At 33.1% G+C, this 26586-nt stretch overlaps 4 protein-coding genes across 6 annotated transcripts in view; 2 read left to right on the top strand and 2 right to left on the bottom strand.

Annotated features, from left to right (window-relative positions):
* Positions 1 to 431: 431 nt before the first annotated feature.
* LOC120264291 lies at positions 432 to 7852 on the bottom strand. Of its 2 annotated transcripts, XM_039272089.1 has the most exons (11): positions 7780 to 7852; positions 7542 to 7681; positions 6099 to 6302; positions 5812 to 5993; positions 5602 to 5728; positions 5324 to 5521; positions 4088 to 4170; positions 2986 to 3037; positions 2635 to 2703; positions 2050 to 2093; positions 432 to 1148 (listed from the first exon to the last, which is right to left on the bottom strand). In XM_039272089.1, exons 1-11 carry the CDS (start codon positions 7832 to 7834, stop codon positions 896 to 898), a joined length of 1407 nt encoding a protein of 468 aa, XP_039128023.1. In that variant the 5' UTR covers positions 7835 to 7852; the 3' UTR covers positions 432 to 895. The 2 variants fall into 2 exon arrangements, with proteins under 2 accessions (XP_039128023.1, XP_039128024.1); XM_039272090.1 differs by lacking the exon at positions 7780 to 7852 and having other exon boundaries at positions 6099 to 6229; positions 7542 to 7629.
* A 2070-nt stretch (positions 7853 to 9922) lies between these two features.
* On the top strand, positions 9923 to 11270 carry LOC120264306. The gene is made up of 3 exons (XM_039272113.1): positions 9923 to 10407; positions 10927 to 11030; positions 11131 to 11270. Exons 1-3 carry the CDS (start codon positions 9952 to 9954, stop codon positions 11246 to 11248), a joined length of 678 nt encoding a protein of 225 aa, XP_039128047.1. The 5' UTR covers positions 9923 to 9951; the 3' UTR covers positions 11249 to 11270.
* Positions 11271 to 11779: 509 nt separating this feature from the next.
* On the bottom strand, positions 11780 to 12543 carry LOC120265763. The gene is made up of 2 exons (XM_039273726.1): positions 12115 to 12543; positions 11780 to 11948 (listed from the first exon to the last, which is right to left on the bottom strand). The coding sequence occupies exons 1-2, from the start codon at positions 12483 to 12485 to the stop codon at positions 11939 to 11941; spliced, it is 381 nt and encodes a 126-aa protein (XP_039129660.1). The 5' UTR covers positions 12486 to 12543; the 3' UTR covers positions 11780 to 11938.
* A 4314-nt stretch (positions 12544 to 16857) lies between these two features.
* LOC120264844 (nardilysin-like) overlaps positions 16858 to 26586 on the top strand; it is a 28253-nt gene continuing 18524 nt past the window's right edge. The window contains exons 1-12 of one of the 2 annotated variants that reach the window (XM_039272705.1): positions 16858 to 17256; positions 18374 to 18449; positions 19665 to 19711; positions 20215 to 20327; positions 20524 to 20597; positions 20690 to 20785; positions 20866 to 20985; positions 21139 to 21372; positions 22574 to 22722; positions 24284 to 24440; positions 25567 to 25722; positions 25840 to 26219. In XM_039272705.1, coding sequence (XP_039128639.1) covers positions 16933 to 17256; positions 18374 to 18449; positions 19665 to 19711; positions 20215 to 20327; positions 20524 to 20597; positions 20690 to 20785; positions 20866 to 20985; positions 21139 to 21372; positions 22574 to 22722; positions 24284 to 24440; positions 25567 to 25722; positions 25840 to 26219 — 1926 coding nt within the window. In that variant the 5' untranslated portion in view covers positions 16858 to 16932. Of the gene's footprint in view, positions 17257 to 18373; positions 18456 to 19664; positions 19712 to 20214; positions 20328 to 20523; positions 20598 to 20689; positions 20786 to 20865; positions 20986 to 21138; positions 21373 to 22573; positions 22723 to 24283; positions 24441 to 25566; positions 25723 to 25839; positions 26220 to 26586 lie in introns of those variants that run through there. The other variant, XM_039272706.1, reaches the window with a different exon arrangement.

Genomic DNA, 26586 nt, shown 5'->3' with positions numbered 1-26586 from the left:
TATATATATATATATATTAATAGCAGAGAAAATTTTACATAGTGTTTGGATCCAAATAAGTCTCGGGTCATTTTAAAAAAAATTTTTTAAAAAAAACATTTTAAAATAATAAGATATATATGAAATAGTTTAACATTACAACAGGGTATATTAAGTGATGTGTATCCTTTAATTTATTAAAAAGGCAAATCAACCCGGTATCATTACAAGAAAAGCCAAGCTTTATAAACATTCACCAAATAAGATTTAATTATGAAAATAAATGTTTATTAATATTTTTTTAAAAAAAAAATACTAATAAATATCTATTATTAAATTAAAATTTTCATTTGAAAAATACTTTAATATGATTAGAATTAACTATAAATTTGTTCTTCCTCCACATCAATTTTCAAAATACATTCCCTTAAATCATGATCTTCCCACACACATAAAAGAAAGCATACTACATAAGTTAGAACGATTGAAAACACAGCCTGAAGGATGAAAATCCAAGATAATTTCTTCTAAACAAGCATCATATATACAAATAGATTAACATCCAAAATGAAAATCATTACTAACATTCCACACAGCCATGCTTGGCTAACTGTAGCCATCTCTCAGGCGCTTCTTAGCACTTGCAGCAGCAAAAAAGTTATCATCTTGAGAAGTCTCGGCAGCTTGAAACTTGCTTTGTTGAACTCTCGATTTAACTTTCATCCAAGAACCACCACTCACATTAGATTTACCAGAAGAGTAAGTCATCGGCCTTTTAAATTTCCGGCTGGTTTTTGGAATATATCTGTCAGCATTCTTCAACTGCATAGCAGTAGCCAGTGTTTCATCATCGGAATTAATGTTGGCTTCGGATTTAACATTCATGGACCTGTCCAGGTGCTCCTCTGCACTGTGATTACATGCTCTGGAATTGATCTCTGGAATTTTGTTTGCAGGCTTTGCATTGTATTTGCTTGAAGAAGCACACAGACCAATAACATGTTGGGTAGATAACTTTAGGCTTTCCTCTAAGCTTTCTGATATAACTTCCATTCTTACTGTTAAAACCTTCGACAACTGACCGAGATTTTTCCCACCTCTTCAACAATGTTTCTTTCTTTGCCGCTCTAGGTACAGATTCTGAACATTTTGTTTTCTTGCCTCGCCACCTGTTTTAATGGCATTTAGAGAAATATAAGAGAGCTTTCATAGCAGAATGGAAGAACTAATTACTGGAGAAAAATAAACACTGGATGAATAAGAAACATAGAACTGCCTTGAGTATTGTCACACACACACACACACACAAACACACACACACACATGCTCTTTTTGCTTTCTTACTTCATCATCTGTTTTAATGGCAATTAGAGAAATATGATATAAGAAAGCTTTTGTAGCTAAGTGGAAGAACTAATTACTGGACAAAAACATAAACTCCAAATGTACAAGAAACAAATAACTGCCTTTGAGCATATTAACAACAACAACGGTTTGAAAGTAGCCCAAAACAACATGGCACAACTATCCGCATTCTTGCTCTAGGAGATGATCACAAGAAAAAGATACATGAAAGAAAACAGGGTTAAAATAAAAAATAAATGTACTAGAATAGAATATTCATTATCTTAAAGAGAATTTATCATCAGCAAGAAAATACACAACTGCCTTGAGTATCGTCACACACACACACGCACGCTCTTTTTGCTTTCTTACCTCACCATCTGTTTTAATGGCAATTGGAGAAATATGATATAAGAAAGCTTTTGTAGCTACGTGAAAGAACTAATTACTGGACAAAAATAAACTCCAAATGTACAAGAAACATAAAATAGCCTTTGAGTATATTAACAACAACAACAACAACGGTTTGAAAGTAACCAAAAAAAAAAAAATTTGGCACAACTATCCGGCATTCTTTTTTCTAGGAGACGGTCATAATAAAAAGATACGTGAAAGAAAGCAGGGTTAAAAAAGAAATGTACTAGAATAGGATATTGATTATCTTGAAATAAATTTAATAGAATTCAGCAAGAAAATACACAATGATCAATCATATGGAACACTTACCCTTTTGAAGGTCCATTAGGACTTCGAGTAAGTTCATCTTGCCCCTGGTAGAAGAATAAATAAGCAAGACACTTTTAAGAAGAACAAAATTACATAAATAATATCCAAATTAACAAATAAAACATAGATAATTACAATTTTAACACTACAATTGAATTTAATAGGAAAATAAAAGATAGAAACTGATGTAGTCATCCTGTTTCATGAATACAAAATGATAACAAAAATTATAATCAAGCTGTCACCAGATTTCAAAAATCTTCATCATTCCAATAATTGAATTATCTCCAAATCAAATTTTTCTTGATGACTTCGGCTCCAATCAAATGTTGTCTTTGATCAATTATATTTTAATAAATGAAGTTATCTTCATATCAAAGAGTTAAAAAAAATATTATTTCCTCATTCAATTGTTGTCCAAAGTAGCATCACATATTTTCTAAGGACATAATCCAAATGTTATAGTTGATTTCAGTCATAGCACAGAATTCTTATTGACTGCGAAAATATATTGTGATTTGACAGGTAGTATAGTGCACATGACAGCTAAAAAGCACAGAAAAGTGAAGAGTTTCCATTGCCCACCTCTTCAATTAGTTCATATCGCTCATTCTTTAGTAGCAATATTTCAACATCACCGTCTGAGTATACAACCTGTAGAAAACAAACATTAAATAACTAATGAAGCATATATCACCAAAACAATGAGCATGTCACCATTCCAGAATCACACTGAAGAATAACATATTATAAGAGCATTATAATGTTAATAAGTTGGATATTTCTGTCTTCATCACTTGTTTGGTGTTTAGTATAAAAGGTTTAATAAATGAAAAGACTGAAATACCTCTAAATTATCAACTCCATTATACTACTTTATCAATAAAAGAAGCACTAACAAATGAAGAACGATTTGCAAAATCTGAAACTTCGTACTTTATGCCTCTTTGTGGTTGGCTCAAAAGCTTCAACAATACCATGATAAAATCTGCAATAAGGAATACAGCAATAAGCTTTCAAAGACTCTATTTGACCAACTCAATTTGCACTACTTGATGCTGATAAAGAAACATTATATTAAGCTCGATTTACACCACCCTTGTGCATTTTCAAACACAAAAAATATAATAGAAGTGCACACTCCTCGATGCCATCAAACAATTAGAACTATATAGATTCACTGAGAAGTTTTAAAAAGTAATAAAATAAAATTCTAGATGAAAAAATATTGCATATAGCAGGAATCGTATGTAGCCTGAGTCAAAACTAAGAGCACGGCTTAGTAATCAATCAGGCTGAACTTAGCATACAAATCCAAAAACCATATCTGATTATGTTTAAAGTAGATAGATATGTCTAAAAAAATTCCTACAAAAAGGTTTGATAATGAAGAATACACAAATATCAGTGAAAAAAATCAGTGGTTTCAACCTGCTTGTGCCTGCATACAGAGCATAGAAAACAATCAGTCTTATTTCACAAAGATGGTACTATCACAGGGTAATATAGAATAAGACATAAAGCAAAAGCAAACAGAAAAACAGACAAGGAAATTATATCAGAGGCAAGTTCTCACACAACTAAAGAAGGGTACATGGATCCTATTGAGAGCATGATAAAATAACAGAACACCAAAAGACAATCATGTAAACGTCAAGCAAATAAATTCATACACAATTTTTTCCTCAGAATGGAATTATAGAGAACCAATTTAATTCTGAAAACATGCAAAATTGTATGTTCATATTTGAATAAACTTACACCTTTGAGAACCATTTTTTCTAATCAAGAAGGGTACATGGATCCTATTGAGAGCATAATAAAATAACACAACACCAAAAGACAATCATGTAAACGTCAAGCAAATAAATTCATACACAATTTTTTTCCTCAGAATGGAATTATAGAGAACCAATTTAATTCTGAAAACATGCAAAATTGTATGTTCATATTTGAATAAATTTACACCTTTGAGAATCATTTTTTTTCTAATCAAGATCGCTATATCCAAAAGCAGATTCAGATTAGAAATCCTTACAACTTGTCCTCTGGCCACCATACTTTGATCTTGGAACCAACTAGTGTCTCATTCAGATCCTTGTTATTTTCCTTTCCAAAATTCTGACAAAAACATAAGATAAGAATATGTGGTAAAGCCATTACTTATACAAAAACAATTCCAAGCAAGCAGAATGAGTGGGATGATATCAAGAATGAATAATTAATTAAACTACACCAAAATCAAAGTGGAGCATAAGTTAGCCAGTTGAAAGCCTCAATTCTTAGATATATGGTTGGATTGTGCTTGCTAACGCTGTTCTTCTAGTTCTCCCTTGTAATTGGCTTAATACTTGGAAACTTGTCCTCAACAACATTTCTAAACTAGTTCAGAGGTTCATCTGTACTAATTTGAGCAATTAAAAAGCATGCTGAGGACGGCTTTCAAGTTAGGGATTTGAGGGACGTTAAGAATGCTGTGAGGGGTGAACATGTGTTAGCTTATCTCAGCAAGATAAAATTTGGGCGCATCTTATGAGAAATATAGGAACTTGGATATTTGGCAGCATAAACAGAGACCCAAAGTATCTTATGCTTTTAGGTCTATCTCGCTTGTTGCTGTGTCTATTTGTTCCAATCTGGTTGTTCTTATTTGACTTCTGATGTCTATTATATACCTTGGATATCCAGTATTCCTCTTGTTATAAGCCTACTTTCATGACATGGATTATGGTTCATGTAGTATGCAGATGAAAGATCTCAGGCTGGATAACCTTTGGGATTTATTTATGTGGAATGAATCTTTCCATGCTGACATAGTTGATATTACTAATCTGAAATCCTTATCTGAAAACGAGATAAAAATGAATGGATAAGGATCCTTGAGTAGGGGATAGGCAGCTCGCTGAGCTGTTTGTGATGAGTTTAACATCTCAGAAAGAAAAAATTGTCTCCAAATTCCAAGCAGATGTCTGAATGGCAGCAGGAATACTATCCAAGGAAAGAATCAACCAATGATTCAGAGATACTGGTTCTTAAAGTTGAAGTCAACTTATAAATACGATTCTAATGCCGGTGAAACATTTGATTTTCTAACTCATGCTAAAGTTTTTTATTCAAGAGTCATCATAGTAAAAGGCAAATAATGACAAATAAATAGGGGTAAACACAACACTATGATACCCAGATGCATTAAAATCAAATCACACAACCAATGAATTAAATATTAAAAATTAACCCACGTCTGAATTATATAATAAGGCAGAGGAATACGGACCAAATGCTCATTAGAAGGCTCTAAACCATCTTGATCGAAATCATCAGACTTTCCTTGGCAGATTGAAGCAACAATATCACAGTAATCAGATAAAGGAACACCAGTTGAATTCAACGTATCCACCAAGTATGGTTTCAACTTAGCGCCACAGTTTGCAATAACTTTCTCTGCTAATCTGCGACTAGTGGGTAAAATATTCTGGAAACCAATAATTCATCATGAAGAAAAATATCATTTTGAAGGATTGATGAATAGCACCATTCACCCAATTAACTCACCTTACTATCTTTCTTTAATGAGGTTAAGAGGCATGAGAGAAACTCGGAGGGGATATCTTCACACTCTTCCAACACGAATGTCATAATATTTTCCATTAAGAAAAAGACATTTTCTGAATTATTTGACCTGAAAAGAACATTATCAGACCTATAGCTTTGTGTACTTACTTGCTGGCACTATGCATCAAGAAGAATTTTCTGAGTACACACCCTATGGTCCTCAGGAAATGACGAAACATCTCTAGAATTAATGCATCACATTCAAGATCCAACATCACAACAGAGGATCGAACCTTAGCAACAGTTTCAAGGATTGAAACTCTCCTTGGGTATGACTGACTAGTCATGTCATCCAACTTTTCAAAGGCTTCAACAATCCTTTGGAAGGCCTCCTGGGCAATAACCAAAAAATTTAAAAAGATGGAAGTTAAAAAAAAAAAAAATCATCACAACATACTTAAGATAGCATATATGTTGAAACAAAATTTTAACCAAACCTTCATCAAATCATAATCATATGGGACCTCCGGTGATGTTATTCTTGTGATTTCACTAATACAAGACGCTACACCAAGTTTAATATCCTCATCTTGATGTATGAATATTTCTTTGGAAACCAGTGCTATTACTGTAGGAAAAAGTGAAGTTGTCATTGTCGAAGAAGGTGATTGCTCCACTACAGACAACAAAGTTTCGGTTCGCTGGGAACAACAAGAACAACAACGGTAATAATAATAATTTCATTTTAACATATGGAACCATGACAATGAAATCCAAGCATCTATTTAGAAAGGGAACTATTCAAGGTTAAAGAAAACCGATAAAAAAAGAATGTACAAATAGCAAGAAATGCTAAAACTAAGTGTGCTAAAAACCCATCAGTGGAATTAGATGATAAACAAGCATGATGGTTTCACAAATGAAGCTGACTGAAGTAGGTGAACTTCAATCATTAACTATCACTAATACTATCGATCCTAGTATTAACCTGAAATTGCATTTTCACATATGGAACCACAACCTTGAAATTTTAAAATATCTAATAGAGAAGAAAAACTGTCAAGCATATATTTCAAAAGGGAACAATTCCATCTTAAATAAAACCAATAAAAAAAAAACGTGAGCATATAGCAAGAAATGCTAAAGCTTTGTTCTCTAAAAAACCATCAGTGAAATTAGACCATAGACAAGCATGATGGTTCACAAATGAAGCTGACTGAAGCAGGTGAACTTCAATCATAGCATTAACTATAAACAATACATTATTGAGAAGTTCCTATAGATGATAAAAATGCGCCCTTCTAATTAGACAGTGGATTTTAAGAGCACTGAAAACCTACATTATAATTTCAATAATAATTACTCATTGATAAAAATCAATTATACAAGGCAAGGTTCGGCATATCAGAGGAACCATTGCTACTTTAAACAGACAGCATGTGAACAGCCATGATTAACTCCTCACCCAAAATCAATATGAACCACAAATCAGCTTAAATTTTACCAATAAATGATATGCTGCGTCAAAAAAAAAAACAAAAACAAAAAACAAAACAAAAACAAAACAAAACGTTCAAGCAAATTCAGCTCTGATATTATCAATTTCCGGCATTTAATTGTCCCAATCCCTCACTACAAGTAATATACTAACCTTTTTTTTTATCATCAGCCCCTAATTAACCCAAACAATTACTTATTCCTTATCAACAAATTATATAAAATGCAGCTACTACAACAAAAATCTCGCTAAAGCATTCTCCAATAAAAAATAACGCTTCATATTTTAATTTTTCTCGCTCATTTATTTACGGGAACGGACGAACATTAATGATCTCACAAGAACAAACCCAAAAAAAAGAGCATTTTTGATAACCCTAAATCTAAATGCACCGATAAAACCGCATATTTCACAAAAACAAGAGAACAGAGAAAAAACTCACATCAAGAAGGGAAAGGAGTTCCTCCACCGTGGACGGCGGCCGCAAAAGCAAGAGTCCAACCTCCATAAGCTTCATTTCAAGCAAACTCCCCGGTGAAGCCATCAATCCAAACTTCACGCTACCCAAACCTTGAAAAATCCCTACAAACCAAGCGCCTCAGGTGAAGAATCGCAGCATCAAGAACAATAGATAGGATAGAAAGAGAAGGAAGAGGATCTAGGGTTTGTTGGATCGATACCAGCCCTAGTTTTTCTCTCGAGAATGGTGGAACGGTGCTTGGATTTGATGATCATCGAGCTCTAGCAACGAAGTGCCGGAGGGTTTATCGAAATGGCGGGTTTAACGGTTTTAAGCGGACCCCACCTGTTTTATGAAGTCTGATTAACCAGAGGATTTCAAGTCCGCCCTTATTTATATTTTTTTATATATATTGTTATATAACATGTGAACGAGTTTTGGACATTCGGTGACACGGAATTTGAGCAGTAAGCCTACACCGGTAACAAAGATTAGTTATCACTACTATATTCTGTAAGACTGAAATTTGAGATTTCTTAAAAAGTCTGGTGTGTTATTTTATTTTTATTTTTTAAGTTTTTATATTTAGTATTCAATTATAATATTTACTAGGTTATTTATGTTTTTAAGTAGGATATATAGTATTTATATGTATATTACTATTCATTTATCACTATTCATTCATATGGTACTATTCATATACTATTTGTTTTTAGTAAGGGGAAGGTACCCTAGTTCCTTTAATAAATACCACTTGACTGAGTGTTTTGGTTAAAATTAAAATTTTTTAAAAAATCAAAAGTTTAAGTCGCCAAGTCCTTTGTGTAACATGCTCATGCATTTCGGAGAGGATTCGAGATCGAATCTCCAAAATCCATGCAAAGTGAGAGAATAGATGCTTATTGAGTTTTCTTTATACATATGGATGTCTTTAATTTCTTTTAACTGGTAGATATTTATTGCCTATTTGTTAAAAAAAAAAAGTTTGATAGAGTATTTTTTTAACAAAAATCCCTCCGAATAAAGTATTATCTTGACTATTAATTCATGGTTAACTACCACTTTTTGAAAAATGAAAACGAAGATATAGATCATAGATGGGTTAAAGCTGAGCTTGAGTCCAAGATATTCAAGACACTGAGTCAGAGCACATTTTGAGGTTAATAATTATTTATTGAAATCCAATGAAACAATTATATTTAACAAGGGAAAATTTTTTAATTAAGTTCATAACTCAATGTGGTTTTCCATTCATAGGTTTTTCACATTGTCATGTGTTAAGGTAGTTACAAATGTTTCATCGGTTTTCTAAAGTTCAGGCAAATAAAAATAGAGAGCATCAACATGCTTACATGCATTCAAGACAACATTTATTTATTTATATGACATGGGAGTAATACTCAATATAATATCAATAAAATGAAAACTTCTTGTTCTTTTGATAACATGCTTGATAAATATAGCTACTTTAGTCATAGTTTTCACCGAAATTCTTGAAATGTCATGGATGGGCATTTGCAATAATCTAAAAAAAAAACGGAAGAAAACAAAGTGTCACACATCACTGAATAAAGTTTAAAATCTGTCACTGTTATCTGTATATTATATAAGCTTCCATTCAATGTAATTATCGTCTTTGGAACAACACAAACCCATATATAATATATATATTTTTGATAAAAGTGGATAAAATATTATTTTAATAAAAAAATAAAAAAACATACAGTACAAAACGAAGAAAGACAAAAGAAAAACATACAACAGACTCTCATTAGAAGTGAGTAGAAAAAAACTGAACAAAAATAACAAGAACCAGGTGAAGGAAATTCTGTCAACAAAGACTACCGCCTGATAGCAAAGGCCTTCCCGAGCCAGGAGGAAGAGTAGAGAACTACTCCAGGTTTAGATTATGCTCTGAATTGCCGTTGAAGTTTGCTCCTCTGATGCTCATGAAGTTGAGGGAGCGCTTAATCTTCTGAAATGCTTCAGTGCAAAGGTACTTGAAATTATCTTTTTTTACAAAAGTGCAAATAAAATAATTATAAAGAACATATATAGAAATGGACTTATTACCTTAATACATATGTACTCTTAAACTTGTATGAATTGAGTTTAGACCCTCTTTCTAGATGGGACACGAACATTCAACCTTAAAATAGCAAATACCAATAGTTGAATCCTTGAATTTCAAGATGGTTGAACAATTTCAAAATTATGGTTTTATTTAATTCTGAAAAATATAGTTTTAAGATAAAGAAATGCATTTAAAATCACACAATGGCCGGCTTGTAGAAGTTAGAAACTTAGAATATAACTAGTTGGCTATTGTTTTCTCCTCCTCTTTTCTCTCAAACACACACACACACACACACACACAAAGAATTAGAGAAGAATGGGGGATGGAAGAACGGTGATGAAAGCAATGCAAGAGCTAGAAGAACTCTACGGTGGCATCCCAGATGAGTCAGTTGATCTCACCTTCAAAGACTTTGCAAGCATGCAACAAGCTGAGCCTGAAGAGAAGAAGGTCATCTCCATGAATCCCAAACTTCATCAAGAAATCACCCAACAAGACCAAGACATGAAGAAGAAGAAGAAGAAGAATATATCTGCAGAATCAAAGATACCTCACAGTACAATAATATTCCATGAACAATACCACCTCAACAGTGTTAATAATATTAATCACATGATGAGTTCAGCTCATTTGAGAGAAGAAGAAGAAGAAGAAGAAGAAGAGGAGAAAAAGCAAAGAGGAGGAAGAAGGAAGGCAAGGCCAGGAATACCTCATACTAATTTATGCTCCTTGTGTAACAGATATATACACTTGTTTCGCCATCGTTGCTTGGTGAGTCTTCATAGTTTCAATTAAGCTTATAATTGTTGAATATATTAATATTGTTTATTTTGATTTAAAGTTAAATTTAGAAGCAAATAGAATTATGAATTTTTACTTAGCAATAGAGGGTAACTAAAAGTATAGTTTTGAAACATTCTTATATATAAAAAGGTTTATCAATAATAATAGTGATAATGATAAAGGTTTGAATATATCCTACACCTTCATCTAATTAAAATTTTGGTTTTCTTCATTTTTTTATTAATAAAGTTCTTTGTTTAAGTGTTTCTTCTACAAATTTTTAAGTCTACATTAATGGGGTTTATATTCATGGTTTTTTATAGGATGAGCATCTGATTGGAAGGCCACATGATAAAAATTTAACCTATTGAGAAGAGAAACTATTAAATACTAATTTGAGAAGAATTATATATATATATATATATATTCATTCTTAATCATTATATCCTGTAGATGCACTATGATAATACACAAAAATAATTTAACGTCTATACTGAAAAACTGCAGGTTTGTGGGAGAGTTTACTGCAGGAACTGTGTACCAGTGGGCATGGGATCAATGGCTGAAGGAAGAAAATGTCTTGATTGTTTGGGAAGAAGATTTAGCCAAAAGTATATATATATATATATATATATCTCAATATTTTCATAACACTTAGAAATTAATTAATGAGATACTAATATGTTAATTTATATATGTATGTAATTACAGGTACATTCAAAGGGCAGGAAACAGTGGGCCATGCTGGACATATCCAAGTTCAGTGAAGCAGCAGGAGCTCATTTGGGCAGAGAAGGGTCCGAGGAGCGGGAAAGGCGAACGGCGTTGATCTAATTAGAGGAGCTAGTTGATCTCTTCAAATTTCATGAATGAAGTTGATAACATTACATGAAAAAAAATTTCTAAAAGGAGCTTCAATAATATTGTCTTGATTAATTATTATTTGAGAGTTGTGTTATATTAATTAAGTAATTAATATGGACTAAATCACAAGGACTAGCCAATTGATGAGTTATTTATTAATGTATTAATTAAGTCATTTCATGCTCTTCTCAATGGAAGTTTAGTGTCATGGATGTGACTGCTTCAACTGCCCTCTTAATTTATCAGACTAAATTTAGTGTACTCATGTACATAAAAGTTGAGTAATGTGGAGAAGAAAGCTATGTGTATGACTTCCTCGGAGAAATTAGTTATTAGTAATCTTAACACCGAATTGAGAAAAAACCTATGCCAAATATCACATCTAGCACAAAGTGTCTATATATCATTTATATATGTATATATATTTCTTTCATATTTAATATATAACAGTTAATTAATTATTTAAACAAGACGTTATTTAATAATAACATGTTACAAATCTACAATACATATTGTGTAGATTTCACCAAAAGCAAGACAATAGAAAACAACAATACTTATGAAGGACAAACAAGAGAGATTACTGATAAGCCAGCTTTCATTATTCAACACAAACACAGACACACGTACTTCACCATGCAGCCTTCTACGTAGCTCAGCCAAATCTGCATGTAAATTAACAAATTTAAATAAAAAAGAAATTAAAAAGAAATTAAAAAAAAAAATAAGATACAAACCTATATATTTGTTAAGCTCATGGAAAAAAAACTCAAACCAAACAAAAACTCTAAAAAGAGCTAAAAATTAAATATTAAAAATAAAGATACACACCTGCTACAGATATAGGATAAATCGAACGAATTATCACATGCTTCAGGGAGCTTATCAAGGACGGCATAAAGATCAGTATCTTGTTGAATGCATGCACATATTTCTCTGAGAGCCAAGGTGTTGTAATAATTGTACTCTAGTATCCCTTCAACACCTTCGCAACACTCCGGCGATGAGCCGGCATCGGATTTTTCATCGAGCAAAATGCAAGGCTTAAGATAAGAAGTCACCTCATCACAAGCTGATGGATAATAACTTTGCTCATCACAAGATGAAGCTCTTTGGATGGAGTACATGATGGTGATGAGGATGAAAGCAAACACCATTAACAATGGTGTGGTCATGGAGGATGGTGTTTTGGTTATGGCCATGCTTGCTCTTTATGATCTTGATTGAGCTCTTAAGGAACAGGGAGAGGTATGGATTAATTGATAGAGGCTTTGGTGTGATATTGTGAGGTGCTTAGGGTTCATATATAGATCTCTTGGAAAAATGTGCATTTACTGATATACCCATCGATCTCTTGTTTTTTTTTTTTAAAAAAAAATTATACTGAAGTTATCATGCATAAATTAAGATGAAATACTCCTAAAATGGGTGTTTGCTTGTGTATCTTTTACAAATTTCTATTTTTCATTATTGTATTGTCACTAGTTAGAACTTTAATTAATCTTGATATATATATATATATATATATATATATAATCTGACATAAAAGAATGAAATAATAATAATAATAATAATAATAATAATAAACAAAAGTAGTTAGAGGGATGCATTAGCATTTCTATTTTTTTTATTTTTATGTTTCAAATTAATCTATTTGAAAACGGGTTAGTGGAACATAAGCAATTTTTTTATAAGAATATATCATTAATTTTTAACTTTACAAGGGTATTCAAACAAATGGCCTTAGGTAGAGATTATCATATTGAAGCAAAAACCCCTGTTAAGCGTATTATAATTATATGCTAATATACGGTGAATTTGAATAAAAATTAATTTTTGTCCATAGTATTAAAATAATAAAAATAATAAAAATAAATAATAATAATAATAATAATAATAATAATAAATTGACAAAATTCTTCAAAAGACAAAACAGTCAAATTGTACATGAACATATATCAATGGGATTTAAAAGCATGATGTTGGGATAAAGACTTAAGAGGATGTCAAGTTTATGTCATGGATGTTTATCCTAATTTTGAACAGGTAGTAGTTATCCAAGATGTAATTAATTAATTATCATCTTTTGGTTGTGGGCGGTTACCAAATGTGAGAAATTTTGCCAATCAGTACTTACCTCATTTTATATCGATATACATGTACAAGTATCAATAGATAAACTTAGTTGCATTATAATTTTCTAGTTGTTGTTAATAAAATAAATATCAGTTATATATATAACATAAAGGTACATACGACTTTCATCGGCTTTCCACAGAATTTTATATAGCAAAATAATGTTTTATATGTAAGATATAGATATTTGATGAGGTTAAATATGATTTTTATAAAAAAATATGATAGAAATTTTTTACTTTTATAGTGGATATAAAAGCAATTTTCTTGAGGAAAATATATAATTTTGATTCAATTGACGTTTTTTTTTTTTAAGTACAACAATGACAAGATCAAGAGGAAATTAAAGCACTATTCTCCTCTATACCCACTTCTATAATTAGTTTTCAAAAAACACTCTTGTTAAGACTTTTTGAAAAAACTCATGTGGATAATTAAACTACTAATTTATTAAAAAAAAAAGAGAAACATGATAGTACAAAGTTTAAAAAACAGAAGCGATAAGTAAAACTAACAAAGTAGAGAACTGTAATTCTCACTAGAGATGAGGAGAACAGTGAACAAAGAAAGCATAAAAACACATAAAACTCATTAGTAGGAGGTTGATCATCCTGATATACTAGCTAGATGTCAGTATATAAATTATTTTCTTAAGTCAATAAATTGACAAAATATGTCATGAAGAATTCCTATGAGAGGATGTGATTTGAGTTCAAAAATATTTTAATTGATGATATGGCATCACATTTGCAAGAGCAAATAGGATAGAATCATTAATCTTTGAGATTTTTGGCTTTACCGGGAAAGTGGGGGTGAAAATTTTGCTTTAGTCAACAAGGGTGTTGGGCCAAAGTGATACATTTCAATTATCTCCTCTATAATCCCCTGTGGGACTAATTACATGCTGACTTGCCTTAGAGGGAATAGTTCTTTTGGGCATGTTCTCTCATGCCTTGCTTATGTTTAGGCTTGCCTAACTCCAATTATCCATGATGGTGCCTCCATCTTTTTTCTGGTGTGATAATCGACTAAATAGCTATAAGCTCCCAAGGACATATTTCCTAAGCTTTTCCATGTGTTCCACCACCCATGAATCTTGAACAAAGACTTTCTTCAGAGATTTTTTTAATAGCTTTGGTTTGTTCGGCCATGTTGATTTCTCTAATTAATATGCGGATCCTGTATGATTCCATTCAATCTTTTTCCTCTAATCTTGAGGATTATAAAGTCTGGAGCCTCTATGTATAAGAGGATTCTCAATCAAGTTTTTCTATAAATTCCTTAATGATGAAGAACTAATTATTCACCAAAATCAACTTATCTTCTTGACTAGCATGAGATAATAAAACTCTTATTTTTAACAACTTATAGAAGCATGGTCGTGATGGTTCATCCATGTTACATGTGTGTTTTGTCACATGACAGTGGAAAACCACTGACCACTTGTCTTTATTGTGTGATTTTGAGTTTTAAAATTGAAGTCATTTTAGCTATATCTTTCGAATAACATATTGCTTTGTCCATGGCGGTGATGTGGACCTCTTGATGAGATGGTCTTGATTACAAGCAAAAAAAAACCATTTTGAGCCTCTTAATTATAATAAAAATCAACCACATGCTATTCTTTTGACCATCTATATATCCAGGAATCTCATAAGAACAAGTTATGTGTTATGATATCTATTGTCAATGGTAGCTTGAATTCCCTTTGATTCATCAAACTTGGAAGAACATGTTCATGCAACAGTTAGAGCCCCAGAATTCCCTTCGATTCTTGACCCTGCCATCACCTTTATTGAAAAAAAATAAATACTAATATAAAATTTTCTAAATTACAGGCATCTTTTGGAGAAACATATATTTAGAAAGAAATTGTGAATATTCCTTATTTATATTCACTATTTTTTTTTCAACAACGAATTTTTAATCCATTACCGTCAGATGACTCAGATTGATCTTTATTCTACAGTTGTTACTGTGATATTGATCTCTAGTTGCATTCCGGCCCTTAGAGGAGGCATCTTACACAACATCAATTCTAGAGAAGAAATTATTTTTTGGAAAAGACTGTTGGCTCAAATGAAAAAGCGGGCATGTATTTGTGGGCGGAGGTTTACAAAGATAATCATCATCCTAATGACAATGTGACGGAGCTTGCTTTTCTTCTTGATGCGGCCCCATTCATAGAGAATTTAAATACCTGGCCTTGCAGAAATCATTTGCGGGAACTTGTCGAGGAGATGAGAGACAGAAAATGGTAGATGCTTTACTAGGAACAGTACATTCTTGGTGTACCATTCTAGGTGAAATCCTTGTATATTTTCTTGAATGATGGAGGTTTGCGCTGCTCGGTTGAGAGGTTCTTTTGGCGTAATAGTTGCCAGAGGAAAATCAACCTCTTCAATTGCCTTTGTGTGGAAGAATAATGTTTTCTCCCTTGAGAACCTGAGGAAAAGAAGATATGCATTCGACAGCTACTTGCGTGATGTGTCATTATGGGATTGAATCGGTCGATCACCTTTGTCCTTTTGCTAGACAAGATTGGGATTATTTCATGTAGGAGTCGTGGAGGTCGCTAGTGAGATAGTCAAAGAGGGATATAGGAGACTTAGTTATGAAAGCGATTGTTTGGAATATTTTGTTTGTTAGAAATGATTACATATTCAACACTAATGTCTTGCATGCTCATGCTCTTTATCTTGAAAATTGATCATATGCTATGCTGATGTCCTCGTTTTCTTCTATCTCAAAGGGTTCTAGCTAGAGCAAACGAGAGGATTCCATGGTGACCATCTGTCATAGTTTGGAGTTTCTTGGTCCTCATGCTGTGGGTGCCTTTTATTCCTCTCTTTACTTCTCTTGCTTTGTTGTTGTTGTTGTTGTTGTTGGCTCGAGTTGTATTACCATATCTAGTGGTTTGATGTTTGTTTCTTCTGTCTCCTCCACATGGATTGCTGAATCTTTCTTGTTATAATAGAAATAATTTATCCACATTTTAAATATATATATATCTTTAGAAAGAAAATTATTACGGTGCCCATATTTACATTCATTAAATTAGAATGTTTTTCATCGAGATCACCCAAATCCGATATCAATTAACCGATACTTATCTTTGGCCATCCGATATCCATCCAACGGCTGTTTGAAAGTTCAAAATTCCAAAAATTATTCGTTAATTATTACGTTCAAGATTGCCCCGAAACCAACAACTGCTAGTCATCGACGGCCGTCCGATCTCCATCTGACGGCAAAAAATTATTTATTATATTCGTTAATTATTAAATTTTCCTCAAGATTACCAAAATCCGATATAAATAACGGATAGTCAACTTTGACCGTCCGATCTCCATCCGACGGCTGTTAGAGTAAACGATGAAGATACTTGAAACCCTCTATAAATATCTTATGTTGGTGGCGAAGGTAGCGGTCGAGCCTGGTGGTGTGTTCTCTGGGGTTTCTTGTTCGTGGGAGTTGGGAGGGATCTCTCGCGAGCTCTTGCTCCGGAGAGGCATGGGTTCTTGCTCGCCGGATGACCTGGTGATCAAGTCGCCGGCTGATCGGCGGTTGTATCGAGTTCTCCATCTCGCAAATGGCCTCACTGCGCTACTTGTACACGATCCGGAGATCTACCCTGATGGTGACGACTCTGGTGATCGGGATGGAGGCTCTGATGAGGAAATGGTGGAAGGGGATGAGGAGTATGATGATGATGATGATGATGATGATGATGATGGCGGTGATGATGATGATGGAGAGGACTTCGATGAGGAGGAGGAGGAGGAGGAGCCCCGGGATCCCAAGAAGAGAAAGAAGGGCGATTCGCGTACTAAGAAGGTATGATGAGGAAGATAGACGCGAATTTTAGGGTTATTTATCAAAAATTTTGATTCTTTTTTATTTTTGGAGTTATTATAATTTGACAATGCTGTTGTTTTGGACTTATTTCCTTAGTTCTTGATGTTGTGCTCGTTCTTGTTTGCCATTGTATCAGTATGACGGCTAATTCTGTGATTTATATTGAAATCTTGGATTTTGGTCTTAATGTGTTTTTGCTGTTGTTGATGGTATTGATTTAGAAATAATGAGAGCCTATGGAATAGAGGTTTTTGCTGTCCTATTTTATTAGTATTTAGATGTATTTTAGCTTGTCTTTTTTTTGCTGTCCTATTCTATTAGTATTTAGATATATTTTAGCTTGTCTTAGCTGTATTTTGCTTCTGTTGATCGGTGACTGAATTTCACTTGAGTTGTCTATAATAGATAATGTTTTTAAAAGTCTATTACCTGTCTTGAAGTTCTTAAGTTCAGAGTATATCATTCTCACCATCTCAAGATAGCTCACCACATGTTAAATGTTTGTTTGTTGGTGATGGCTCTAAACAAGAAATACCCAACTATATTACACAAATCTTTAATTGTTAGTATAAACATTTTCTGTGTGCTGAGTAGTGGAATTCGAGTTCTAGGTTTATGGTTAAATCTAAATCATCTCAATGGTGGACATAACGTAAAGGCAAACTGTTTTGCACCAATGTTGTCCTTGATATTCATGTGTTCACGAGAGAACTTTGGCAATGATGCATGTCATCTAGGCTTGAGGCAATCTTGTTTGATTGGCAATGGCCGTTTGGATGTGCATCAAGGAAAGTATTCGGCTGAGTAGTGGAATACTATCATGCACTTTTTCGGCTGCAAAAGATCAATACTCATTTTTGGGTAGTTATTACCTTATGTGATGATGTGTAATGTAAGCTCGAAGATAATAAACATAAAATCAGTAATCCTTTCTTTTCAATTTCTTCACTTTCATATGTTGTTGTTTTGCTCTCTCTCTCTCTCTCACTCTCTCTCTCTCTCTCTCTCTCTCTCATATTTCAGTTTAATAATTCATACTTAAATGCATAACCTCCAGTTCTTCTTCTCCATCGGATTGCTGATAGTTTGTTTTCAGGCTGCTGCAGCAATGTGTGTTGGAATGGGTAGCTTCTCAGACCCTCCTAAAGCACAAGGCCTTGCCCATTTTTTAGGTTAAAGTATCTTTCTTTGACTTTTGTTCCTCTGTAATTTTTGCTGCTTGTATTACTAATATAAATTATATTTAAATTTTTTTCTCACCAGTTGCGATTAACGTATTCTCTGGTTTTTCTTTTTTTATCTTCCCAGGTTATCAAGCTTTCCTTTGTACTTGGGTTTATCTTGAAACATTGTGTGAATTTGTTTCTTCTCTATTTTGAAATGCAACATTCCCTATTTCATGCTAACTAGTAAGAGATGCGATTATATGTATATAATGGATCTGATAGGCTGGGCTGGAACTAAGCCAAATATGACTTGGATGTGCCCCCTTTTGCAGTTCAAGATTTTCAGCGTGGATTTAAGTTCTCAATTTGTTATTTTTTGTTTGGAAACTAATCAGGAATCATTACCTCTAATGAATTTGTTCAAATGCAATATTTGTGCAGCCCTTTAGCTAGCAAAAAATATATTCCACTTTGGTTGGATCAGTCTTAACTATTGTGAACTAAGATCCTATGAAATCTTAGAGCTAGTATCTTGTGCCTGGGGAAATGTCATAGTTGAAGCTTAATTACAGAATTTATTTCAATATATAATTTTTAAAAGCATATGTAGCTTGTGCATTTTTGAGTATATTTGCATCATATGGCATTTATATGGTGGCATAGGAATATCATCACATTTCCCATAATTAGTTTCAACTATCAAATATGTCACTTAGAAAACTTAGTATGGCGCTTTTGAGTGAGATCAATTGTTTTATGATAAAGTAAATCTCTCTCATTCTGTTTTGACTTTTGAGTCTATCTGTTTTTTTTGCAAGTGCAAGCACATGCCACCATTCCTCATATGTGGTCCATATTCTGCATTCTATATGGTTCTGTTATTGTGTAACTGATTCATGATTGACAGAAAATATTATGATGACTCCAGTCTTGTTTCTTTTTTATGTTTGTCCATACCCATGTGTTTGTACATGCTCAACATATCCCATGTGCTAAATAAAAGGGCTGTTATTATCTGAGGTACAATTGATGGTTTCTCTTTTCAGTTACTTATCAATTTATACATGTGCTTTTGGAAGATGACCATTGTGTGCTACACTGTTCTGTTCTTTTGATATCATTTTTATGTATTTAAAATAAAATCCTTTTTTCTACTTCTTATCTTGCCATTAGGATTTGTCTTCTGTTCATTTTTCTCAAAATCATGCTCATTATTTGCAGAACACATGCTTTTCATGGGGAGCCTTGGATTTCCTGATGAAAATGAGGTGAGAATCGTCTTACTTCTTTCCTCTGCTTGAGTTAGACATCCTTGCTTGCCATAGAGTAGCATTTTACTGATGATTATGGATAGAAACAGTAGTGCCTTCCAATCTTGGAGATATTTGGGCTTTCAAAATATAAATATCTTTGCCACCAAATCATATTGGTATGCTTTTCAACCTAATATTATCTAATTCAAATGTGCCAAATTTTATTTTCCAGCTCTTGTAATCTTGAGTGGTCTATGAAGAATAGCCCTGAGTTCATTTTATACATACGTATATATATATATATATATATATATATATATATATATATATTCTATTCAGATTTAGCAAAAGATCTGCTTAATCCTTGCTGCAGCTGCCACATAATGATTTGAACTAGATCACTTCATTACTTGTGAAGGATTTACTTATGTGTCATAGATGCATGCTTCTGTAATTTTTTTTCTCAAGGCAACGCTGAGCTGTTTCTTTTCCTCTCAATTTTACTCTTCTGCTTTTAGTATGACAGTTATTTGTCCAAACATGGCGGTTCATCAAATGCTTTCACAGAAACTGAGTTTACCTGCTATTACTTTGAAGTTAACCGTGAATATCTTAAGGGAGCTCTGCAAAGGTAACTGCATAGTTTATCATCTCTGAACTCTATGGTCTAGATAATTAATCTTTTTCTTTAATCTCTGAACTCATGCAAAATTTAATTAGATTCTTTTTCTTTCATTTGATTAATTTCCTTTCTGGAAATTTTTATGTTTTAAAATCAGAATGCTCTTAAAATCCCTATTGCATTGTTTAATCTCATTCTGGTGCAGATTTTCACAGTTCTTCATTTCGCCATTAGTTAAGGTGGAGGCTATGGAACGTGAAGTGCAAGCAGTTGATTCAGGTAGTCACAGATTTACAATTTTTTTTGTGTGCGTGTTCTTTTTCATCTGATATGTTTTTTGCTTTGTTATCTTCTGGAAATGGCCAATAAAGAATTTAACCAAGTATTACAAAGTGATAGTTGTCGTCTTCTCCAACTACATTGCCATACGGCTTCTCCAGATCACCCCTTTAATAGATTCTACTGGGGTATGTGCGTGTCTGCAGTCAATAATTCTCTGATTATGACTTGGGGATCTATGTTATGGTAGTCATCTTGATCCCTGCAGGAAATAAGAAAAGCTTGGTTGATGCCATGGAAAGTGGTGTTAACCTGCGGGAAGAAATTTTGCAATTATACAGACAGAATTATCATGGTGGAGTAATGAAGTTAGTGGTGATTGGGGGAGGTGAGAAGTTCTCTGTTCTTTTTCCTAGGACAGCACTGGTGTTCTCACTGCTTGTTGTCCTGAAATTATTATTGCTTTCTCTTGAACATTTTTTATTCTGGTATTGGTGATATTAAAAAGTTGAAACTCTATTTTCTATATCCTTCATTGCAGAGTCCCTTGACATCCTACAGGATTGGGTAACAGAGCTTTTCTGTAATGTGAAGTCTGGTCAATCTGTGAGTACCATTTATAGAAATGACTTGCCTACTTGGAAGGCAGGTAAACTTTATCGGTTGGAGGCAGTTAAAGATGTTCATGTTTTGGATTTAACTTGGACTTTACCTTGTCTCCACAAAGAATATCTAAAAAAGCCAGAAGATTACTTGGCACATCTCATGGGACATGGTAAGAAGTTCTCCTATTATGATTCGTTTACTGAAGTAGGACAGATCAGATAAGATCTCCAATCCTTTTATTTTGGAGACCTTGTGGTGTAGCTTCTTGGTGTCAACTGGAATATAATTCCTTGGTTGAAATGTTCTAGATATGATCCCACTATCAGTTCATTGAACCTGTATTCTCAAGTTCGATCTCTAAGTTACAGCCATGGGAGAGTTTCCTCTTCTATTCTACCTTTTCTTCTTTGCAATCAAACATTAATTTTAAATTTATACTCTTTTGCATCATTAACTTTCATGCAAATGGCTGAAGGGTAATGATTGATTATCCTAGTGCACTTCCATGTAAGAGACAGCGATCTAATTAGTTCTAAATAGCTGAAAAAACTTTCTTTGTCATCATGATGATTTTTTACTGTAGTTAGTTTACACATCCCTTCTTTAATAGCAAATTGATGATTATTAATGTCATTTTTATTCTATGTTCAATTATTCCTATTTTGTGTTCTAACCTGTTCCTCTTAGACATAATGTATATTGGTGAGATCTTTAGAAATTGTATTATTGGTTCATGGTGCTACTTGTCTATTCATTGTGCTAGAAGATGATAACTTTTGATTATGCTTCAAGAGATTCTGGGGCTCATATTTTTTGCATCTTTGTATGGTTACTGGGAACAAGTACCCTAAGGCTTGTTTGATCTAAGGCGATGCATATTTCTCTCATAGAGTCATTCACATATGGGCATGCTTCTTGCTTACCTTGATTAGTGACCTTGTTAAAAGTGGGAAGAAAATGAAATTTTATTTGAAAATTTTAGACGAAATGTTCATACCAGAAGTTAGCAGTAATTTTATATTAAAACATAGGAATACCTCTTTTATGCTTTCTCATTGGTGATCCAGAATATCTTTGCCTTATGCATTGGTTGCTTTGATATGGATTTTAAGAATGATGAGTCATGTGTAATGAGAAGTTTAAGGTTACATTTTATATGTCGTCATTCCAATGCTGTAAAGAATAGGTATAACACCAAAATGTGCTGTAGATGATTCTACTTCCCTCCAAAAGTTATAATGGTATAATCGATTATATTAATAGAAATTATGCTTGTTCCTTCTATCATTGTTTTTTAGTTGTTCTAACTTTAAATTTTATTATCAAATTCTCCTGTCTTTTAGTTGATCAAATTGATATGTCCTTTACAGAGGGCAAAGGCAGTTTGCTTTATTTTCTGAAAGCTAAAGGATGGGCAACTGCATTGTCAGCTGGAGTTGGTGAGGAAGGAATGCGCCGATCTTCTATAGCGTACATCTTTGTGATGTCTATACATCTCACTGATGCAGGCTTAGATATGGTATTTCTGATCTCTTAGGTTATTTATCACTGTTTTATTAGTATCCTGTTGCCTGCAGTTACTTGAATGATTGGTCTAATGTGAACTCAATGAAGAGCAAAAAAAATGTCTTAAGGATTCACTGATATTTTATAATACTATGTTGAATGACACGTAAGCAGGAGACGCAAAGTCACAAAATCTTTAGAGAACTTAGTTGTGATGTTCAATATTTTATGAGCCTACTGCCTGCATCATTACCCTGTGACCAGCCTGCTGATGTCCCTTTTCTGCTACTATTAGCATCTCAGGTCCCTTTCTGGACAATAGTTTGCATGTGAAATCTGCATTTGGCTTTATAACTAATAATTCTTTGTACCAACTAGGTTCTTATTGTATTTATAAAATGAGCTATACTTGCCAGAAATATTTCCCATAAATTCCTACCCATTATTTTATCTTGAATTGTTATTGAAATGATTGGAATTGTTGGTGATATTTTCATCATATTTTCAATCTTATTTTGAATAAGTAACAAATTTTCATACACCAGAATTTCGAAGATCTTGAAGGTGGTGCATTACTGATCACCTGTCATGCTTGGGATGCATGTACTGGTTTGGCATACAGAATGTTCTTTTTCTGGTTATGGCGATGAGTAGTTTGTGACTCTCTGTCCATTTATTTTTGATAATTGGCTTTATAGATGAGTGGGAGTTTCATCACCCCTATCTGCTTATCAGCTCTTAGATTTTATTTCTCCATTTCTATCAGAGAATTATGTCCCATCCCATGCCAAAAGGTTTCTGATGGCAATCAAGTATTGGTTTAGTCACCCTATCATCAGCTTATCAGCCAGTAAATTTTATTTCTCAATTTATATCAGAGAAATATATCCCATCCTATGCCAAAAGATTTTTAATGACAATCAAGTTTTGGCTCGACTATATTGGTCCCCATGTGCAAGTGTGGATTGTTGATTGCTTATTTATATTTTTCATAATTTGAATCAAACCTGAGCACAAACCTTGAAAATGCTTGTCATGGAAAGTGGTAACCAATGTCTTGATAGATGCATACCCATATGACTTACTATAAATGACCTAGGCAAGTTTTTGACACAATTTATGTTACATCTAGGGTTTCCTTGTTGGGTATGGTGTCATAGGAACCTGTTAGCTTAGAAATTTTTTAATTCCCTCAATTTCTGTATGATAGTTTATTTATAATTTTAGCATGTCTGTTAGGTAGGATTTTTTGGAACCAAATACGCCTTCTTATGATTTAATTTTTAAAATGAAAATTAACAGCTTTCATTGTGATCAACATTATCAAAATTGCTTGCGAATAAAAGATTATACTAGACATGTGCATTGGGTACTCAAGACCATCATAACTTCATTTGCTAAAGGATGACCAATAATAAAAATAAGACAGACCTTTGGACTATAATTCTTGCACAAAGTTGTGAAACTTTTACCTGCCTCATGCTTATTTTTTTCCTTCACAGCTATTTTAGTTATGAGCAGAATATAATTTTTCACAATGGTCAAGTCCTTTCTCTTACATAATGCTATGGCAGCTTTATGAGGTTATTGGAGCTGTTTATCAGTACATTAAGTTACTGCAACAATCTTCTCCACAAGAGTGCATATTTAAGGAGCTCCAGGATATTGCAAATATGGAGTTCAGATACTCTGAGGAGCTTCGGCAAGATGAATATGCCTCAGAACTTGCAGGTATCTTTTTTTGATTGACGGTAGTGTGGTAAACTTCTTGCAATAATCACTATAATTCTTGGTTCATAAATTGAACTCTATCTGTAAGTGACTGCAATACCCATGCACATTGCACCTTTCCCTGTTTTACTTAATGATTTTCAAAGGAATGGTTTCTCTAAAAAGGCAAAGCTAACTTTATTGAACTGGATGATTAACATGCATGATTATGTGTAATTTTATTAATAGAAGCAAAATTTTTAGTTTATCACTTGTGTGTTATTTTTTAGATAAACCCACATTTGTCTCAAACTTCATTCGTATTCATTGATCAGCACAAAATGCCATAGACATGAACCTAAAATGTATCCTTGTCCTCATAGAAAAGCAACTGAAGAACCAATTTACTTGAACATCACAAAAGTCTAAGCCAATTCACACTTACCTGAACTTGTCATGAGATACCCAAAAGCTTCAAGAAAAAGTTGGAAAAATAGCTACCTCAAGTATGAAACCTATTTAGAAATTCTACCCTCATGCCACTGGTTATTGGTGCTGTTAACGAGTTTTATGTGTTACTTTGATACTTTATCCTGAAAAACTTCAAAATTATATAGTTATCTAGTTAGTTTTTAGCTTCTTCTTATGCAAGGGAAAAACATCGCTTAACATTGATTCAAGGGTCTCTTTCACACTTTTGGAGCATCATCTGATAATGATGATTATTTTAATGTTATCAAGCTGTGTTTAGTTTGATATGATCTTAGGTAATGTTTGGCCTAAATCCTTAATTTAGTTTTTAAGGCTTTTTCTAGCTTTTGCTCTCACCACTCTATGACTTGTTGACTTTATTTAGTTAGTTTTTAGCTTCTTCTTATGCAAGGGAAAAAGGGTCTCTTTCACACTTTTGGAGCATTATCTGATAATGATGATTATTTTAATGTTACCAAGCTGTGTTTAGTTTGATATGATCCTAGGTAATGTTTGGCCTAAATCCTTAATTTAGTTTCTAAGGTTTTTTCTAGCTCTTGCTCTCACCACTCTATGACTTGTTGACTTTATTTATGTTATCATGCATTGTATATTATGTCATAAAGCTATCTAAAGCTTGCTCAAATACTAATATTCTGTGAGCATCTCATTGCAGAAAATCTGTTTTTTTATTCTGAAGAACATGTCATCTATGGGGATTATGCTTTTGAACAATGGGCCCCAGAATTGATAGATCATGTTTTGAGCTTTTTCTCTCCAGAAAACATGAGGATTGACGTACTATCAAAATCTTTTGATAAACAATCACAAGGTAACACAGGAGATTATTCAGATTATTTTTCTTGATGGCTTCAAAATATTCAGTAAATGAGATGAAAGCAGATTCTTGATCATGTCTGATAGTAAAAGCATTCTTTTTCATTTCCAGTCATTCAGCATGAACCATGGTTTGGATCACAATATATTGAAGAAGATCTTCCAGAATCACTCTTCAAACTTTGGAGCAATCCTCCAAATATAGATCCTTCACTCCATTTGCCTTCAAAAAATGAGTTTATTGCCCGTGACTTTTCTCTTCGCAATGCAAATGCAAATAAAAATCTTGCTGGTGGAGATCATCCTAAATGCATAATTGACAAACCATTTATAAAACTCTGGTACAAGATTGATACAACTTTCAATGTTCCACGAGCAAATGCATACTTCTTGATAGCGCTGAAGGATGGGTATCACACCTCTAAGAATTCTGTTTTGGCTGAACTGTTTATGAATCTTTTGAAGGATGAGCTGAATGATATTCTCTATCAGGTTAAAATACTTCTAAACTTTCTGCAAATTATAATCCATTTGATGCTTATGTTTGTGTGGTTATGTATGTGTTTTTATAGAACTTTTTTTGTCTTTGAAATTAGTTAGTTGGTGACCAAAGCATGATTTGTTGAATTTGTGATTTTTAAGCAAATGCAAAGTAGTCATCCACTTATTAAAGTGACCTAGAAAAGAGATATATGGGTGAAGTACTTTGATGTGCAAGTTTAGCATTATTATGCACACTTATTAGTGCCGGTAAAGATTTACTCAAATGGATAAAAAAGAGAAGGAAAGGAATGTTGGTGTATATAGATTACATCTAATTGAAAAAGTTAAGCAACCTTCTAGTTATTTATTGTCCTCA

This window comes from Dioscorea cayenensis, chromosome 7, assembly GCF_009730915.1.
Source record: "Dioscorea cayenensis subsp. rotundata cultivar TDr96_F1 chromosome 7, TDr96_F1_v2_PseudoChromosome.rev07_lg8_w22 25.fasta, whole genome shotgun sequence".
Lineage (NCBI taxonomy): Eukaryota > Viridiplantae > Streptophyta > Magnoliopsida > Dioscoreales > Dioscoreaceae > Dioscorea > Dioscorea cayenensis.
The sequence above is the reverse complement of the archived record's forward strand: the minus strand, read 5'-3'. Positions and strand labels throughout refer to the sequence as shown.

Excerpts from the sequence above, each read along its gene's own strand:
- LOC120264291 (XM_039272089.1), bottom strand. The coding sequence starts at position 7,834 with ATGATCATCAAATCCAAGCACCGTTCCACCATTCTCGAGAGAAAAACT. Across the intron at positions 5,522-5,601 it reads CATTAAAGAAAGATAGTAAG|AATATTTTACCCACTAGTCG; the intron begins GTGAGTTAATTG and ends ATTGGTTTCCAG. Across the intron at positions 2,094-2,634 it reads GATATGAACTAATTGAAGAG|GGGCAAGATGAACTTACTCG; the intron begins GTGGGCAATGGA and ends TTCTTCTACCAG.
- LOC120264306 (XM_039272113.1), top strand. The coding sequence starts at position 9,952 with ATGGGGGATGGAAGAACGGTGATGAAAGCAATGCAAGAGCTAGAAGAA. Across the intron at positions 10,408-10,926 it reads TGTTTCGCCATCGTTGCTTG|GTTTGTGGGAGAGTTTACTG; the intron begins GTGAGTCTTCAT and ends GAAAAACTGCAG. Across the intron at positions 11,031-11,130 it reads GGAAGAAGATTTAGCCAAAA|GTACATTCAAAGGGCAGGAA; the intron begins GTATATATATAT and ends ATGTAATTACAG.
- LOC120265763 (XM_039273726.1), bottom strand. The coding sequence starts at position 12,485 with ATGGCCATAACCAAAACACCATCCTCCATGACCACACCATTGTTAATG.